This window comes from Marmota monax, unplaced genomic scaffold (genome assembly GCF_021218885.2).
Source record: "Marmota monax isolate L192 unplaced genomic scaffold, Marmota_monax_Labrador192_F-V1.1 WCK01_AAM20220418_F8-fsc00125, whole genome shotgun sequence".
In the NCBI taxonomy this organism is placed as follows: Eukaryota; Metazoa; Chordata; class Mammalia; order Rodentia; family Sciuridae; genus Marmota; species Marmota monax.
In genome coordinates, this window is record NW_026695235.1 from 9153190 (window position 1) to 9169475 (window position 16286).

Genomic DNA, 16286 nt, shown 5'->3' on the forward strand with positions numbered 1-16286 from the left:
TGTGGCCTGATTTTTCACTGGGCTTAGGGTATAGAGTGTGGAGACTGTACTCTTTTAAATGACTTAACCAACTCCTCATTTTGTTGGTCAGAATTAAAAAAAAAAAAGAATGTAAAGACTCAGATACTTGCATAATAACCTGAAGAGCCCGGGGCTGCGTTTATGTCATGCTCAGACAAGTTGCATCTCCCAAAAACATATGGGGGACTACTCCTCTGTGGATATCCAAAAGATCTGTTTAGAAACTCCACTAGGGACTTGAGCTTGTCCTTGTACCAAAAATAGAAGTGTGAGCTAGTTCCTTCTGCTCATCATGAATAGTTATGAGGCAGCCCGAGGCTGCTCTATTAAACAACTATGAGCAGCAAGCGCAGGCTATTCTTAAACAACAATGAGGCCTGCTGTCAGACCGGCACAGGAAGCTCGCATAAGAACTGCTCTGGGCCACCGGCTGGCGCAAAGACAGGGCAGGATGACACCTTGGGAACAAGGGCCACTGAGGCTGGAGAAAGAGTCCTCCTTCTTCTCTAGGGACGGTGCTGCCAGGCCCCACAGTGGGAAGGCAAGAAAGCAGCCCCAGAACCCTCCAGATGCTGAAGCTAAGCACGTGCCGTCTCTGGGCACAGAACAGCTGCTCCGCCCACGTGGCCGGCTCCCTCCCTTCTTGCAAGGTGACCCAGACTCATCTGTGGGAACTCCTCCCAGGCCCTTTCCTCGTTCTCCACTTAATTTGCCTCCTTGACACTTGTCCTCTAGCATATATCTGATCAATTTAATTGAATCAATTAAATGTGCTTAATTGATTTATCTTACTCATTATCTGTCTCTCCCAATGGAAAACTCACTTCCCCAGTGATGTGTCCATATGCTCTGTTTCTGGTATTCCTAGAATATAGGTGTTCAAGCAATGTGCTCAATAAATATTTATTAAATGACTCAAGTTATTTGGGGGAAAAGGTGAAAGCTGAGTAACATGTCTCCAAGGCTTTGCTTGGGGTCACTGATAGCCTTCCCTTTCTAACAGACTGGGTCCCATCTAAGTTTTTTCATTATTTAACATCTGCTGCCATATTTGGTCAATTATCGTTGTGAATGGTGATCCTCAAGAAGTGCAACAGGGGACATAATAACAGCAATGTGCCTTAAAAATGCTAGTTGAAGAAACCTCATTTGCAACCTGAGGATTCTGAATGACTTTACAGTAGAGGAAAAATTGCCTCTTTTATATAATGTAGGAATCTTGCTAAATATATTCGCTATTGTTGAAAAACAATCTTTGAGTATCCACTGGCCATCTGGCTACTGGATTTGAACGGCAGTGGTGGGGAGAGCTGCGGGCAGCTTAGAAGGTGGAGAATTTTCTGGGGCTGGGGTTGTAGCTCAGTGGTGGAATGCTTGCCACGCATGTGTGAGGCCCTGGGTTCGGTCCCAGCACCACATAAAAATAAACAAATTTTAAAAATGGAGATATTAAAAACAAAAGAAGGTAGAGAATTTCCCAGCTCAGCCAATGAATGACTTGTGTCACTACGACCCTGGAAGATGGCTGAAGAGGCCACTTCCCCCTCCAATACAATATGGAGCATAGTTTAGGTGCAAAATGACTGTGGGACTGTTAGGAACATATCTCATCATAACTCTTAGGTGGGTATTTTTTATCATATGTGTAAAAAATGCACATCATAAAAGCCAAAGTAATTTAAATGCTTCATTTGAACTTGACTGACAATCAGCCCTTCTACTAGACTGGTCCTTGGATACTAAATGTCAGGGGAATCTAGTCTCATCTCTCAGAAGGCTGGTGTGTTTTTAGAAAGGTATTCTTGCTTAAACATATAAAGCTGAAATCTCTATCTGGGTGTGATGGGTGAGGTCTGTCCTTTCTGGGTGAAGTGGATGGGTGTTTGGGAGCATGAAGCCCAGTGAGGGGTGAGGTGCTGTGAGGGACCCCTGGAGGTCCAGGAGTCTATGCCTGTCCTTTGGTTGGGCCAATCTGCTTTCCAGCCCGGGAGAGCTCATGCCACTGAAATATGCAGGTACGTTGTGGAACAGCATTAAAACATACACGCTCTATTCATCTAGAGCACAGAATGACAAAGCTAGGAATAAGTTTACAATAGTTTTAGATGAGGAAAGTGGGATCCAGAGAGGTAAGATGATTTGCTCAAAATCAGAAAAACAGCTCTGGCCAGATGAGGCCTAGAACACAGGCTTGTGGTTCTCTGTTCTCATGGGGACACCAGCCTGCCAAGTCCTCAGCGGTCCAGAGAACGCAGCAGTAAGGATCAGGGACAGCAATTCTGCATCCTCTGCACCAGTGAACATGACTGACTTAGAATTCATGGGCCACGTCTGAAATATGGTTGGTCCTAAATTGACCAGGTCTTTGGTTGCCTGGCCAGGTGAGTGGCCAAACCTAGATGGAACCGAGCTGTCATGAGTAAAAGCAGTCTGTCTGAACATATTCCATACGAAGCCACCTCTCTGAGGAGTGTGGAAATTTCCTTTGCAGTCACTCCACCCTTTGGAGGAGAACCAGCCCAACCCTCTTAGGACACCATGGTTGCTGGCCTCAGTGTTCCTAACCTCCTGCTGGCAACGTCCCCTGAGAGGGCTGTGATCCCCCCTTGCTCTTTTCAGCAGCTGGCCTTCCGATCATGGTGATCGTCCTGGGGGGAAGAGGATGCTCCCTAATGTCTTGCTCCAGGACTGATGAGAAGGGGCAGGGATGCATTTAGGACTTCAGGAAATGCAAAAAGCACAGCATCCTCACTGGACAAAGACTGGGTCATGCAGCCTCTGGGCAGGGGCAGGATTGATGTCTTGGCGGGGATAGAAGAGGTGTCTGGACAAGCAGGGAGGGAGCAGAACCACGGGGAGGCCTGGGCTGAAGTGCTGCCCACCTGGGGAGAAGCACAGCCAGACACCCTCTCTGGGAGCTGCAGAAGCCCTGCTGGGGGCCAGAGGCCCCTGAGGTGAGCAAAGATCAGGCCCAGTCTCAAGGGCACACTCCAGCAGTCCTCCTCAGCCAGGCTGCGTGCATGTGGCCAGAGCATTTTCAACAGAAACCAGAAAATCAAATTTTATGTGCAACCTCTTCATTTTAAATGTCAACGAATTCATAGCTTTGAGTCTACATGAGAAAATGTATTCTATCAGGAAGCTCAGTTATGACGAATGGGCTGACTCTTGCTCCTTTGTGTTCCAGGGGTTTTCTCAGATCTTCTCCACACCAGGGCAAACCTGTGCTCTTACTCGCTCACAGACAGGAAGGAACTTCCAGGAGACATGGCCTAAGGCATTGCATGCAGGTCTTCCTCGTCTCTTGTGAAAGTCTGACCTCGAAATTAGATGCCCCGTGGAAGGAGTGATCTTGGATCTGCCCTCCTCTCCCCGAGTCCCAGATCCCTGCTACTAGCCGCCCCATGGACCCCTCCACTGGAAGCTCCAAGGGAGTCCCAGGTTCACGTGGCCAGACAGTCCTCCAGCTCCTGCTGCACCTGCCCCTCACCCCATCCTCCAAGAAAACAAGAAGTCTGAGCCCTGCCTCTGTTTTCCTAATGACGGCAGACATTCCTCTGATGACTCCCCAGATGTCCTGGAGCTGTCCTGGATTCCTCCAGGCCACTGTTCTACCCACGGTTCACATGGTTTTAAGAAAACAGAAAGTCCAAAGATACCCGCGGGAAACGAGATCCACGCGCCCTTGCTCTTCAGCCTCTGTCTCTAAAGATGCTGTTGACATGTGGCATGTGCTTCTCGTGAGTGACAAATGTACCAGGGTATATGTGTAGACAGGGAGGAAGCGAAGCCAACTGCGGTGGGAGGGGAGTGGGAAGACCCCCAGCCCGTCCCCTTTCTCTCCCATGCCCATCATCCTATCGTGGCAACCTCAAGTTCACTGTCAGGGTCCTGACACTCTCTCTCTCATTTCCTCCACTCTGAGCCTGTACTTTTCTCCTTTCCTTTCATCATGACGTTGTAAAAGAGTTGACACGGAAACATTGTGGACAGGCAACACGTCGGCCAGTTAACCCCCACCAGGAAATGCCTGCTGCTGGGGGTTCCAGGTTTTGTAACATGAGGAGGTTGGGCAGGTAGGGAGGCGGAGTGTTGGGAGGAGGGGGACCGGGTGGGGAGAGCCTGGGGACATGGAGGGAACGCATGGTCCTCTTCTCATCATGCATGCACCGAGGACATGTGTAAGCAAAGCTTTGTTACTCTTGTGAACCTCTCCTACTTACTCAGTGACCTCGATTCATTTCTTCTGCTCAACTATTACAAATGGGGCAACCATGGTGTTGGCTCTCCCAGCAGAGTTGATGAAACCTGCAGGACAGGTGGCGAAGGGGCCATAGCAACGGGGAGCCACTGGCTGCCCTCATGGAAGGGAGTGGAAGGCACCCTGGGAACTGAGGACACCTGTCCCTACCAGCCTTTGAGGAGCACAGTGCCCAACACGTTTCCTTTTGTGATTTTCTTTAAACCTGGCTAACTCAGAAAGAAAGCTTGGCCTCAAAGGTAGATCATCTGGGTGACGGCAAAACCAAAGCTCCTTTGATGTACCCTTTTGTTCCCCACTTAACAGGAAATGTCCTGCTGGTCGAGTAGCCAAGGAGACAACCACCTTTGGCTGTATAAAAATGGATTATTTGGCACCTACACATGCAAATAGGCTTTCTATGGATATTTTAGAATGGAAATGGAAATTTATGTTGGAATGAAGTGTGTTAGCAATTTCAGATTGTCATGATTAAAACAAACAAACAGACGAACAGAGAAATCACCAAGTGGTGGTTCCATTAAGCATGCTGTCTGGGGCATCGGGTGGTGTTCTTACCTCATGAGCATTTCAGCTAAACTCTTCGCATCTGGGGAAAGAAAGTTAACGTTAGTACATGACAAACAGCTCATTACCGTTGACTTAGGCACTGATAATACACATCCTACAGTCAGATGACAAGGGGGATTCTGGTAAGATCTTGAAGGATGACCTTGAGTTTTATGGATTCCTTGTTCTATAAGGGACTCTTTTGTAACTTTTATTTATTATAGAAAGATACCACAACGATCCTGCAGCCATAAAATCTCAGATATCTATTAAAATTTTAGTACAATCTATTTATTTGTCACTTCTGGAAAACCCAGTTTTATTTTCAGTAGTCAGGAAATTAACATTTTGAAAGTATGCCATTTATAGTGTACATACCCACCCTTTGCATTACCAAAATATGAGAATTAAACAGCTCACAACACTACAAATCACTATTAAATGGAATTATTACAGAGCGCTGCATCCCTGGGGCTGGTCAAAGAATTGTATAAATGGCTTATTGCAATTTTTTGGACATCTCATTGTTTATTTTATATTCAAAAATTAAACTTTATTCATTTCCTCTGAGGATTTTATTTACCAAGACCTGGTTATCACTTCTGATATCAGAAACCCTGTCTAAAAATATCATAGGAGAAACATCTACTTTCTTAATGATCTCATTTTGAAATTCTCATTTCCCTTAAAATATAATTTATTCTTTTTATACATTTTTGTCCTGGCAAAAATGGATGTTTCCTTTCTTAGAACACAAAAACCTTCATTTTGTTTTTCTTTCATTGCTCTCAAAAAGTGTTGATGTTAAGTGTCCCTTTCAATGAACAGATTTTCCAGAGGCGAATCTGGCTCTGCAGTGAAGAGGTGCATGGGGAGCCTCTTCACCCCATTCCCGGGGCTGACGTCGAACTGTACTCAGCCTCTGGGGAGCAGCACTGAAGGCCATAGGTGGCCACGGAACAACCCACAGCGGCTGGCACCCTGTGACCCCAGGCACGGCTCTTCAAGCCAGCCATGCCAGTTCCTCCCAGGGGACCTCAACACGGGGGCCCTGGCTTTGCACACAGATGGGTTCAGTCTGGAAAATGAAACAGGTCCCATCTACTCCACCCACACTGCAAAGCAAAGGAAGAAAAATAGCATTTAATTTCCCAGTTCGTGTCTTTATATTTATCTGCAGAGACTAAGTAAATAGAATGAATTTCTGCTCTTCCTGAATGACTTAACACTTACAAAGTAAGTGTGCACATAGGAAGTGCCAGAAGCTTGGGATTAATTAGCTCCTGTAACAACCCAACAGTGGCTACCACCACACTCTGAAGAGGAAACCCTTTCAAGGAGGACGCCCCGGACTCCTGCTGGCACTGCTCTCCCCTCGGCTGCTTCGACTTACCCACTGCGATCCTTCTTTGTTCTCGGGCACCCATTAGAGTTTGCTCTCCTGTGATCTTTCCTACCACTGTACTAGGGAGCCTTAGAGGCCAGCACAGGAATAGCCCTAGCTGCATGCTGCCCTGGCCTGTCTGTAGTGGGCATTAGGGCACAGCTGTTCTGCCGGCCTAGCGCCCCACGCCATCTCAGATACCCCCCCCTCCGTGCCTGTCACTCACAAGCAGATTCCTGCTTTTTCTGTCTTAGCTACTATGACCCCTTAAATTTTATTTGAAATTCTGAGATAAATTACGTTAACAGAAATTTGCTTCTTTTAAGTTCACCTTTGGATACGCGGAGAACTGGTGTTTTAAGTACAGTGATGGGGTCTGGAGAGCCTGGGTGGGCTGGTTGAGCATGTTCTAGAGATCTGGCTTGTGCTGGTTATTTTAGGACTGTGGACTCAAGTCCCTGTTAGGGGCCATCAGGACCAACTTGGAGATGAAGAAAGTGGGTCTCGGATTCATTTAGCAGCCAAGTAGGGACACATGTCTGCCGTCTATGTCAAACTCTTTTCACCACTCTCCTCAAGTTCCTTTAAGGGCTTCAGCAGATAAGAGTCAGACCCTTAGGGACACATACAGGGGCAGACAGCTAGGCCCTGCAGGCTGAGGGAGTGGACCCACAGAGACCAGAAAGGACACAAGAAGGACCTGGAAGGACACAAGAGTTACGCCAGCTGAATGCAGCGTAACTGAGTGGGCAGCCAGCTCCACACAGAATTCTCTGGTGCTGGAAGAATGTGTGTGTTCAGAGCAACAGGCTGGGTCAGTTTCACCAGACAGAGACGTTTCCAGGCTGGTGGTGGCTGGGGTGGTCAAGACATTATGTGGCTAAGGAGAATTACTGGCCATGATCTGGAGGCCTTCACCTGGACCAAGGGGAGTGGGAGAAGGAGGCCAAGGTGGTGGCGGGGTGTGGACGCCGCCAACTCACCTTCGTCAGGCTGCTCAGAGGAGGGACAGGGCACTGGGTCTGCTGATAGCACCTTACAAGGCCCAAGTGAGGAGCTGTGAAGGTGGCACTAGAGACCTGAGGGGTGGGAGGTGACATTATAATACAAGGGGATGACAGAATCTGCGGTCAGGGCCTTGCTGGGTGTGAAGGGGGGAGGAGGTGGACCGCAGGAGTCCAAAGCCAGCATGGGCTCTGCAGGCGGGAGTCCAGCGACAGGGTCAGGGACAGGGCTGCGGGGGGACGAGGGTCAGTGATTGGCGGAGAGCTGAGGTGTCTGACATCAGCTGGAGGACTGGGTGCACTGCTCAGACAGACTTGGAAGCAAGCTGGCGAGAGGAGCCAGAGCTGCGATGAGGGGTCTCATGTCCCCACAGAAAAGTGTGATGAGGACATGCGGGGTCACGTCAGATACGCTTGTTCGGGGGTGCGAAGAGAAACTGGGACAAGTTAGCAAAACTTTGCAATATCCAGGAATCGCAGAATCTTAGGAGACATGATCACTTCTCAGACCAGCTTCCTAATGAATGCTGAGATCCTTCCCTGGAGCCTTAGACAGATGCTACCATGTGCTCTGTCTGTAGACAGAGCTGGGACCATCGGCCACTCCAGGGGCTGCTGCTGCTGCTGCTGGGCACTGGCCAGCCTCCTCCTGCAACCTGCCCACGGGGCCTTTGCTGTCCAGCTCTTGTCATCTCATGTCTCACTGACGAGTGGGCGCCGTCTTCCCTGGTCTCCCTGGCTCCAGTCTCAGGTTTTGGAGTGATTCTGCAGTGCAGGAAGGGCAGCTGGCCTCGTCACGACGTCCGGGTGGTGCCTGGGCCTTGAGACTTTCAAGTGGACCTCACTGCAGTAGCACTTGTTGGCACAGGGCAGGAGCCGCCCACGCTCTTCCCAGCTGGCCTTCCAGCTCTGTTGCTCCTCACCTGTGAGGTCCAGTCCCCTCTCGGAGCTTCCTGCACCCACCGCTTTCTGTAGGGACACCCTGGCATTGCTCCTCCAAGGCCCTCCCTGCAGAAGCAGCTTGTTCCCAAGCCTAGGTGCCAGCTGGTGCTCTGCTGCTGCCCGTTTCTGTGGACATCTGCAGCAGTGACAGCTTGGCCCAGGCTCTCCCACCTCCGGCTGTGACCACCTGCCTCCACGTCCTCTCTCTGCTGGCCTGTCCTCTTCATATCTTGTGAGTAGGCCAGGCCCTCGTAGAAAAGCTGCACAAAGATTTCCTGAGGGCGCATTCGACTGTGAGAAACGTCTTCCTTCCCTTGCGTTGAAGTCTCCTGCTTCCTTCCTACCTGTGCCTGATTACGGCACCTCTGGAACCATTTGCAAGTCATTCATAGGGAGCTGCCACGTCCCTGGCTTGGCTCCAGTTTTCACCTTTTCAGGTTAATTTCTCAAGCGTTCTCAACCACTTCTCACATGACATCATTTCTAGGTAATTCCTTACTTGGAACTCTCTCATATGAAAGACCCACAATTTCACAATGGCCTTTATTCAATGGGGCTGAGCACAGTCTACCAGTAATTTCCAATGTTCTCCTTGCACACTGGTGAGAGCACAATGCTCCTGGTACATGCTACAAATGTTTTTTTTGTACAGAAGACTTCAGAACTACCTTGATTAAATTTTATCTGCTTGGTTCCAGACTTTCTTAAAATGAGGATTCTGCCTGGACCCGAGCCACCTCAAAGCCTGGATCAGCTGGCCAAGAGATTCAAGCACAGCCTGGTGCTCCCTTACCAATCAGCCATGCCAAAACACAAGTGGGGCTCACCCAGGCCTCTGGTGGCCTCTGTCATTTCCTGATTGCTCACAAACCATTCTTTCTGTGCCCTGAACTGACTTATTTCAATCTATATGGTTTAGAATCTGCGGTCTTGAGAATGGGTCCAGAGGATAAACACTGTCCAACACCTTGCCTTGGATTGTGCATCACCCGCCCACAAAGGTCTTGGGATTCTGGCTGGGAAGTCTTCTCAGAAACCTAAGATGTTTTCCTTCTGGGTCTCCTGGCACTGGAACCCCTGGCACCTCCCCTAAACTTCCCAGTCGGGGAGGGGTCCTTCCCTTGGGGGGAACATCACCCATCCAAGTCTATGTTTCGTCACTTATCATGTGAAACTTGTGCAGCTGTTCTTTGTGAACATTGTTCTGGAAAAGCCACATGCCCCCTCCCCCAGTTACGGTGGGAACATTGTAGATTTTAAAGGAATAGAAGGAGCTCAACTCACTAGGGCTGGTTATCTCAAGTTCTTTTGAGTTTTCCCTCACCGCTCTGTCCCTCTTCTTTACCACTTCCTTCCTTCCCGTCTAATCCTTCTCCCTCCCCTTCCTGCTCCTAATTCCTGGCCCACATGTCTGGTTGGAACAGCACTCCTGGTGCACACCGAAGCCAGGCAGATGTTGGGCGCCTCTCCGTGCCACCTGCCATCTGTTCCTGTGAGAACCTCGTCCAAGCCTGGTTCCTCTGCCCAAATGCAACTACACAGCCCTTCACATCCCTGCACATTCTCCACAGGCTGAGACTTGGGCTAGATGACATCTTTCCTCCAGCCCCCCGCTAACTCTGCGCCTCCTCCATGGCCCTCAGCCTCTCCCTTAACCCGCCAGGGTGGGAAAAGAGGGTTGGAGGCCCCCAGGAGAGGCCCCCAAGGAAGGAAGCCCCCAGGGAAGGAAGAGTTTCAAGAGACATTTGCTAATGCTCCCGACGATGTCACTCGGAGGGCTGGGAAATGACGGCTGAGGGGAGGACGGGGAGTGGGAAGGGGACTGGCCATCTGCCCCTGTCACAGCAGTTTCCCAGGAGAAGTGGAAGCAAGGGCTTGGGAAGGGGAGGGAGGCAATATGGCTGAGTATAGAGAACTCAGAATAAAAATTAAAAAAGGGCTGGGATGTGGCTCAGGGGTTGAGCGCCTCTGGGTTCAATCCCTGGTACCAAAAAAAGAAAAAAAATGCAGAGAAGTGCCTGAGATAAAGAAGCTAAAAGAAATATATATATATATATATATATATATATATATATATATATATATATAATATATTCCTTCTTTCTTATATATTTATATATTTCTTTAAGCTTAGGCCTCTAAATAATTATATTATTTATATTATTATATTTTATATTACTTGTATTATATATCATTATATATTTATAATAGTATGTATTTATGTTATTTATATTATTGATTATATTATTTATAACTAATTATACTTTAAATTAAATATAATTATTTATAATTATTTAGAGGCCTAGGAGTAATGAATATCAAGATAAGAAATAAACCCAGCATTTTTGGTGGGCAGTCATAAAATTATAAAGTGACTATCGACACTATGTTAAGACATCTTCTGGTTCCGTGTCTTGATTATAAACATTTTAAAGCTTACTAAATATTGATGGAATTGCCTGTTTTGACTAGACCTTTTCAGAATCTGAAGACGTTACACAGGAAGAAGACTGGGCTTGGGAGAGGGATCAGAGCTCCTTCTCCACCTCCACCCCAACCCACATGTGACTTGGACTCATTCCCTAGTGCAAGCCTTTCTGACGCTCTGATTCAAGTCAGCAACACAGGGCACAGGGAGGCCAAGTTCATGGTCCACCTTGTGCACAGCTCTTTAGAGACTGGGACCAGGGTGTGCCGAGTGTTATGGGGATACCCAGTTCTGTCAGGTCCTGGGAGAGGCAAACCAGCCCCATGGGGAGCCTCACTGCATGGTCCTGCCCAGTTCTACTGCTGTTGGAGGCCGTCACCCTGGTCCTGCATATGCTCATGCTGAAGGTGCAGACAAGTGAGCAGCACCTGCTGTGCTATGGTGGGGCGGTGTGCACAGTCCCCACACTGCTGCTGAGAGTCTGGGTGCCCTGGTTGTGCATGCCCAGGTGTTGCTCTAGAAAAGAAGACTCAGCCACGTGGCCGTACTTTCATGTCTGAAGTTCTAGTTTAGGAAAATGGAATCGTTTTAGGCTTCCCTCTGTAGGGCAGTTGTAAACACTAAACAAACAACAAACAACAACAAAAACAGGAAGGGAGGGAGGGAGGGAGGGAGGGAGGGAGGGAGGAAGAGCCTTCTGGGGTAAGACTGGCCCGCAGGTACCATCTGTTAAGAGCTTTTATTGGTAGGTTCCCCTCCAAGAGCCCCTGCTTCTCTGTGGAATTGCAAGGGATCTCATAAAGTAAGGGCTATAAACACGCATTTAAGTTTTTATAAGATCTCAAGTAGGACTTTCGGTCATCGGCATGTGCAAGCCAAAGCTGATTGAAAAACTGTCACAAAGTATACACCCAAAATAAGAGAGTCGCCCACGCCCGTGACCCACGAAAACCACGAGGGCAAACTAGGATGAAAACCGGAACCGGGCCACCCAGGCTCCAGGGCAGCCACTCTGTCCCCAGCTTCACCCGAGGCCTGGATTTGCCACCACCCAATGTCCCCTTGCTGCACACTCAGACACAGAAACTGTTCTACTTAGTGTGGCCTTAACTACTGTGGAGTCTTGAAAGGACAGTTTATCAAGAAACTGAAGCAGCAAGGAGGAAAGGAGGAAGGAAGAGAAGGAGGAAGAGAAGAAAGAGAGAAAGGAAGACCAGGAGAAAGGGGGAAGGAAGGAGAGAGGAGGAGGGTCTGTGTTGACCCCAGTGCTCTCAGGACTCAAGGCCGAGAGTCCCGGGATCTGCAATGGGCCTTCCTGCCTTAGGTTAGCGAACTTCAACTTGCTTTTTGGCTTTAGGAAAACAGGAGAGCTTTGGGATCTTTTGCAGGAAGTGCCATCGTAGAACTCAGAACACGGAAGGGACTCTGCAGAGCCCACCGTGGAACTGCACCAGAATGCAGGCTCCTGGCCCGGATGCTCCCTGGGAACGGTCTTGGGGAACTGATCAGTTTTACAATATTAATCCTTTTCAAAGCATGTGCGGAATAATACATACATCTCCATTTGAGGGGACAATGGCACTGTGCCACAGAAAGCTGGTTAAATTTATATCATGCTCTGATTTTTACCTTGGGCTCATGTGAAGTTCTGGAATTTTGGGCTGGGCACTGCCCTTGACCTCTGCTGACGGGTGCCAACATAGGCCTGCCGTCCTGTGGACAAACCCAGACTAAAGAGGAAGCTTTTAGTGACCTTGCAGTTGATTATTTGACCTGGGAATCAATTTTTTATAAGGCTGGGGCTGCTGGGACCTTGAAAGCAGCCAGGGACTCATTCTGTAAGTTGCACTTCAAAGGTTGTAGAAGTTGGGGAAAACCAGGGCATCATTAAAAGCCTTCTGAACTCATGGGTTAGGTTATAGATTTCTTTATAAAGTAGTACAACTTAGGCGTTAGGAGGTCGCTATGCTCTAAAATTAGTAACGTTCTCAGGAACGAAGAATATAGGTTGTCCAAACTGCTTGAGTCCCATTTTCTTTCTTTCTTTTTTATTTTTACATAAAAGAGCATTGTATTATATTCACCTAACTGGGTTGCTGGTCTGTACAGTAAAAGGTACTGTGCTTGGAAACACTTTAGTAATTTCCAGCAATCAAACAATGCAACCAAACAAGGTCAACAATCTTACGTCCATCTTACCTAGTGACTATAAAATCACCCACGAGGGACAACCCCCTGTAATGTTTTTCTGTAATTCAAATTTCCTGAGTCCCGTTTCTTATTTGGAGAGATGGTTGCTCAAGCAACACTGTCATATGCCTAGAAACATAGTCCTTATTTTGGACAATAAAAATATGCGCAGAGCAGTCCTCTCCACAGAGTCTGCAAATACTCGTGAACTTATCCTAACATGGGTGTGGAATCTGTGCTTCAGGTGGGTCAGCTTTTAATTGCGAGAGTCTACTGATGCACTCTGGATATGTACTTGACGGAACCTGTTCCTTTAAACACTATGGCTGCAGTTCTGTCCCTGGGAAATATTTTATGTCATAAATGACTATTTCAGAGGGGGCTTGCTGGGGTGAAAGGCACACAGGTCTTCCTGGGGTTTGTCCTGCCTTTCATGGACTTGCCTGTCCATCCACATCATGTGCTTCTGTCACTTCCTGGCAGCGTGTCTCAATTGCAGAGATATCCTTGACCCACTTCTCCAAAGTCACTTTCTACACCTCTGGGACAAGGTCTTGGGGACTGTTTTGTTTTTCTCTCCAGGACCTTGCCAAACTCTTGTGATCAAACAGAAATGATTAGTAAGAACGTGCTGTTGTTCATTTTACAACAGATCTGGCACACGGTGGATGTTCGGCAATGGCTTAGCTCATCCTCATTAAGTCCTGCCTTTGGGAAGCGCTATGGAGTCGGACGCCCAGTCTCTCGCTCTCTGCCCTCCTTTCATGTTTTCTTGATTCGAGAAGATTTTTTTAGGCAGGAGCAGAAGGGGAGGCTGCAGATGCTGCTCACTGCGCCAGCTGTTTCCCCGGAGCCCCTGCTTCTTGGTGTCCCTCCTGGGTCCCTCCTCCGCCACTCCTCTTACTTTCCTCCTGAGGGAACCTCTGTGTTGGAGCTGCCTCTTCCCTAGCACAAAGGAACCAAACTGTTCCCGGGAACGAGAGCCCGTGCCCCTGCTGCTCTGCTGTGATGGGTGGCCTTCTTTACCAAGCCCGATGACAAAACACGCGTGCTTACACGTAGACATGCCAACAGCAAAATGCCCATTCCAGGATGCTCCCTGGACCCAGCACTTGCAAAGCAATAACTAAATTACACGGAACTGTTAAGAATGAAAACAGAGGCTGTGTGCGTCTTCCATCCAGCTGACCCGAACCTATCAGTGAGAGTCAGCAACGGCTGTGGTTGCAAATGCTTTTGGCAGAGAAAAGCAAGGTGGGGTGCTCAAGTTACAGTAGAATAGCAGAAATAACCCCCTAGCTGGGGAGGAAGGAGCAAGCCGGAAGAGCAGGGGAGCGGTGAGCCTGGCAGAGGGTGGACTTCTGGAAGCCTGACCTTGATGTTCAACCATTTGCTGCCAAATATTGTCAGAGCTACAAAGCATTAGTAGGACTTTTTACTGTTGATTTTAAGAAATGTGGACAATTCACAGCCTTCTAAATACAACCAGTTTGATGTTGTGGTCTATAGGAAATAAGAGCAGATACTCTTGGTACCTCATACAAGGTTCCTGAAGTCCAGGCTGTTGGATTCTCTTCTCTGAGGAAGAGGGTTATAAAAATGTCCTTTGGGTATTTTATGATAAACACTTCTAAATGGATTCAACACAGACCACTTTATTCTGAATTTCTCCACATATTGGGTCACACTGCACTTTAGTTGCACTGTTTTTCAGTTCCTAGGTAGGCCCCCCTCTGGTGGGATTAACCTCCCCATCTTCTGCACTGATGGAGGATTTGTTCCAAGCCCTATTCTGGAGTGCATGATGCCTTCTGTCCTAATACTGTAGATGCTTAGGGGCTTACTTCTCACACTCTATGTGCAGTCCAGAAAGCTCTTTCTGTCCATCTTTTCACATCAAGCACCCAGCACAGTACTTAGGAAGCAGGATGCACTTGAGTGATGTCTGCAAAATTGAAAGGCAGTTGGTGAAGGGTATTGGAGAGAACATTTCAATGGGGTTGATGCTTCATCTGGAATTATTGGATGGTGTGAGATTCAGATGGAAGGTTTGTTAAAATGTACAGATGGACTGCAAAGGACTTCAAGTATTTTAATTTGTTGGCAAAGTGAAAGCAAATGGGTAGCCAAATGTGTGAGAATCCTGTCAAGAGGACCAGCGCAGGCAAGTGAAAGCACGGCATGCCCTGATGCTCTGACCAGGCTGTGGTCAAGGATTTGCAGAGAAGGTCAATATTCCCTAAAGAGATGGCCAGTTTGGGGATATCATAGATATGCCCCGGGGAGTGGTGCGAAGCTTGCTCCTTCAGTGTAGCTTCGAGGAATATACAGGATACTAGGTAGCATTCGTCTACATTGACACACATATTAAAAGGCAATACCTCATCTAGGCACTTGACCAAAACATTGGCTTGGTCAGACAGCCGGGTTGAAAAGGGCGAAGGACTTCTCCTGCAGTTTCACGTTTAAAAGAACTCCTTGTTCTTACATTGCAGAGCAAGAGCCAGTAAGGGCTGCTGGTCAGAAGCCGAGGACAGCCACGCCACACAGAACCATACAGCCGGACGCGGCAGCAATGGAGTCCGCTACCCATGGACTCGTCTGGCCCAAGTTCTCAGTCTCTCATTGCTTTTTTCTTCCCATAAAACCCTGACATCAGGCTTCAGCCCAAGTTCCTAATTTTGGAAAGCATGTGTTTTCTGCCTCTCAATCCTCTACCTGTAGCATAAGCCCTCAATTTTCACTTCCAGGCAATAAAATAATTCTGGTTTCCAGAGCAAATCTGATAGCACTTTTCAAAGAAAACCATAATTGGTGGCTTTGCCGGAACTGCTGCAAATTAAAGTGAGCAGGGCTGAAAACCCATGAGAAATTAATTTTCTCTGTCTGCCAATAGCTAGGATCTAGGGGACTTGTAACAGCTGGCCTCTCACTCCATTTCTGATTGTCGGAGATACGGACTCCTTTATTTCCTTTCCCCCAGGGCTCTGTAGCCTTGCTGAGGGAAAGTCACAGAATCAGGCAGCTGGGGACCTGACTCTGAGGGCAACCCTTCCCCTCTGGGGTTTGCTCTCAGGCTGAGCTCCCCAGGGGGCCCAGGAGGGATGGAGGAGCTGGTACCCACCTCTCAGCCTCTTCAGTCTCTGCTCCCGCCGCCTCCTCCGCACGACCAGCAGCAGGACAAACAGCAGCAGGACCCCCAGCAGGATGCAGGAGATGGTCACCAACATCTTGAGCCCCTCGTTGGTTGTCATTCCTTCTTCACTTTGTACAACCGACTTAATGAGTGGAGGGATGGTACCTGAAAGCAGGCCACGTGTCAGATGGCCATTCAGGAAGATGCATGTGGAGGTCTAAGGAACGACAGGTTATAGACACGGCACCGCGTGACCCGAGGGTGTCTGAGGGGGTAGGAAAGGAGAGGTCCGTCTCGTGGTCCTGGTCTCTTACTTCCTTGCTCAGTCTCCTCCCTCACCCCGAACTTCCATTTCTGCAGCACAATGCACC

The 16286-nt window shown here is 48.4% G+C and overlaps 1 protein-coding gene across 1 annotated transcript in view; it reads right to left on the reverse strand.

The window, feature by feature from the left end:
• Nucleotides 1–16286, reverse strand: part of Dscam (DS cell adhesion molecule) — a 668205-nt gene that overhangs the window by 32971 nt on the left and 618948 nt on the right. Inside the window, exons 27-28 of the mRNA XM_058577314.1 lie at nt 15904–16080; nt 4841–4871 (exon numbers count right to left, since the gene is read on the reverse strand). Coding sequence (XP_058433297.1) covers nt 4841–4871; nt 15904–16080 — 208 coding nt within the window. The remainder of the gene's footprint in view (nt 1–4840; nt 4872–15903; nt 16081–16286) is intronic.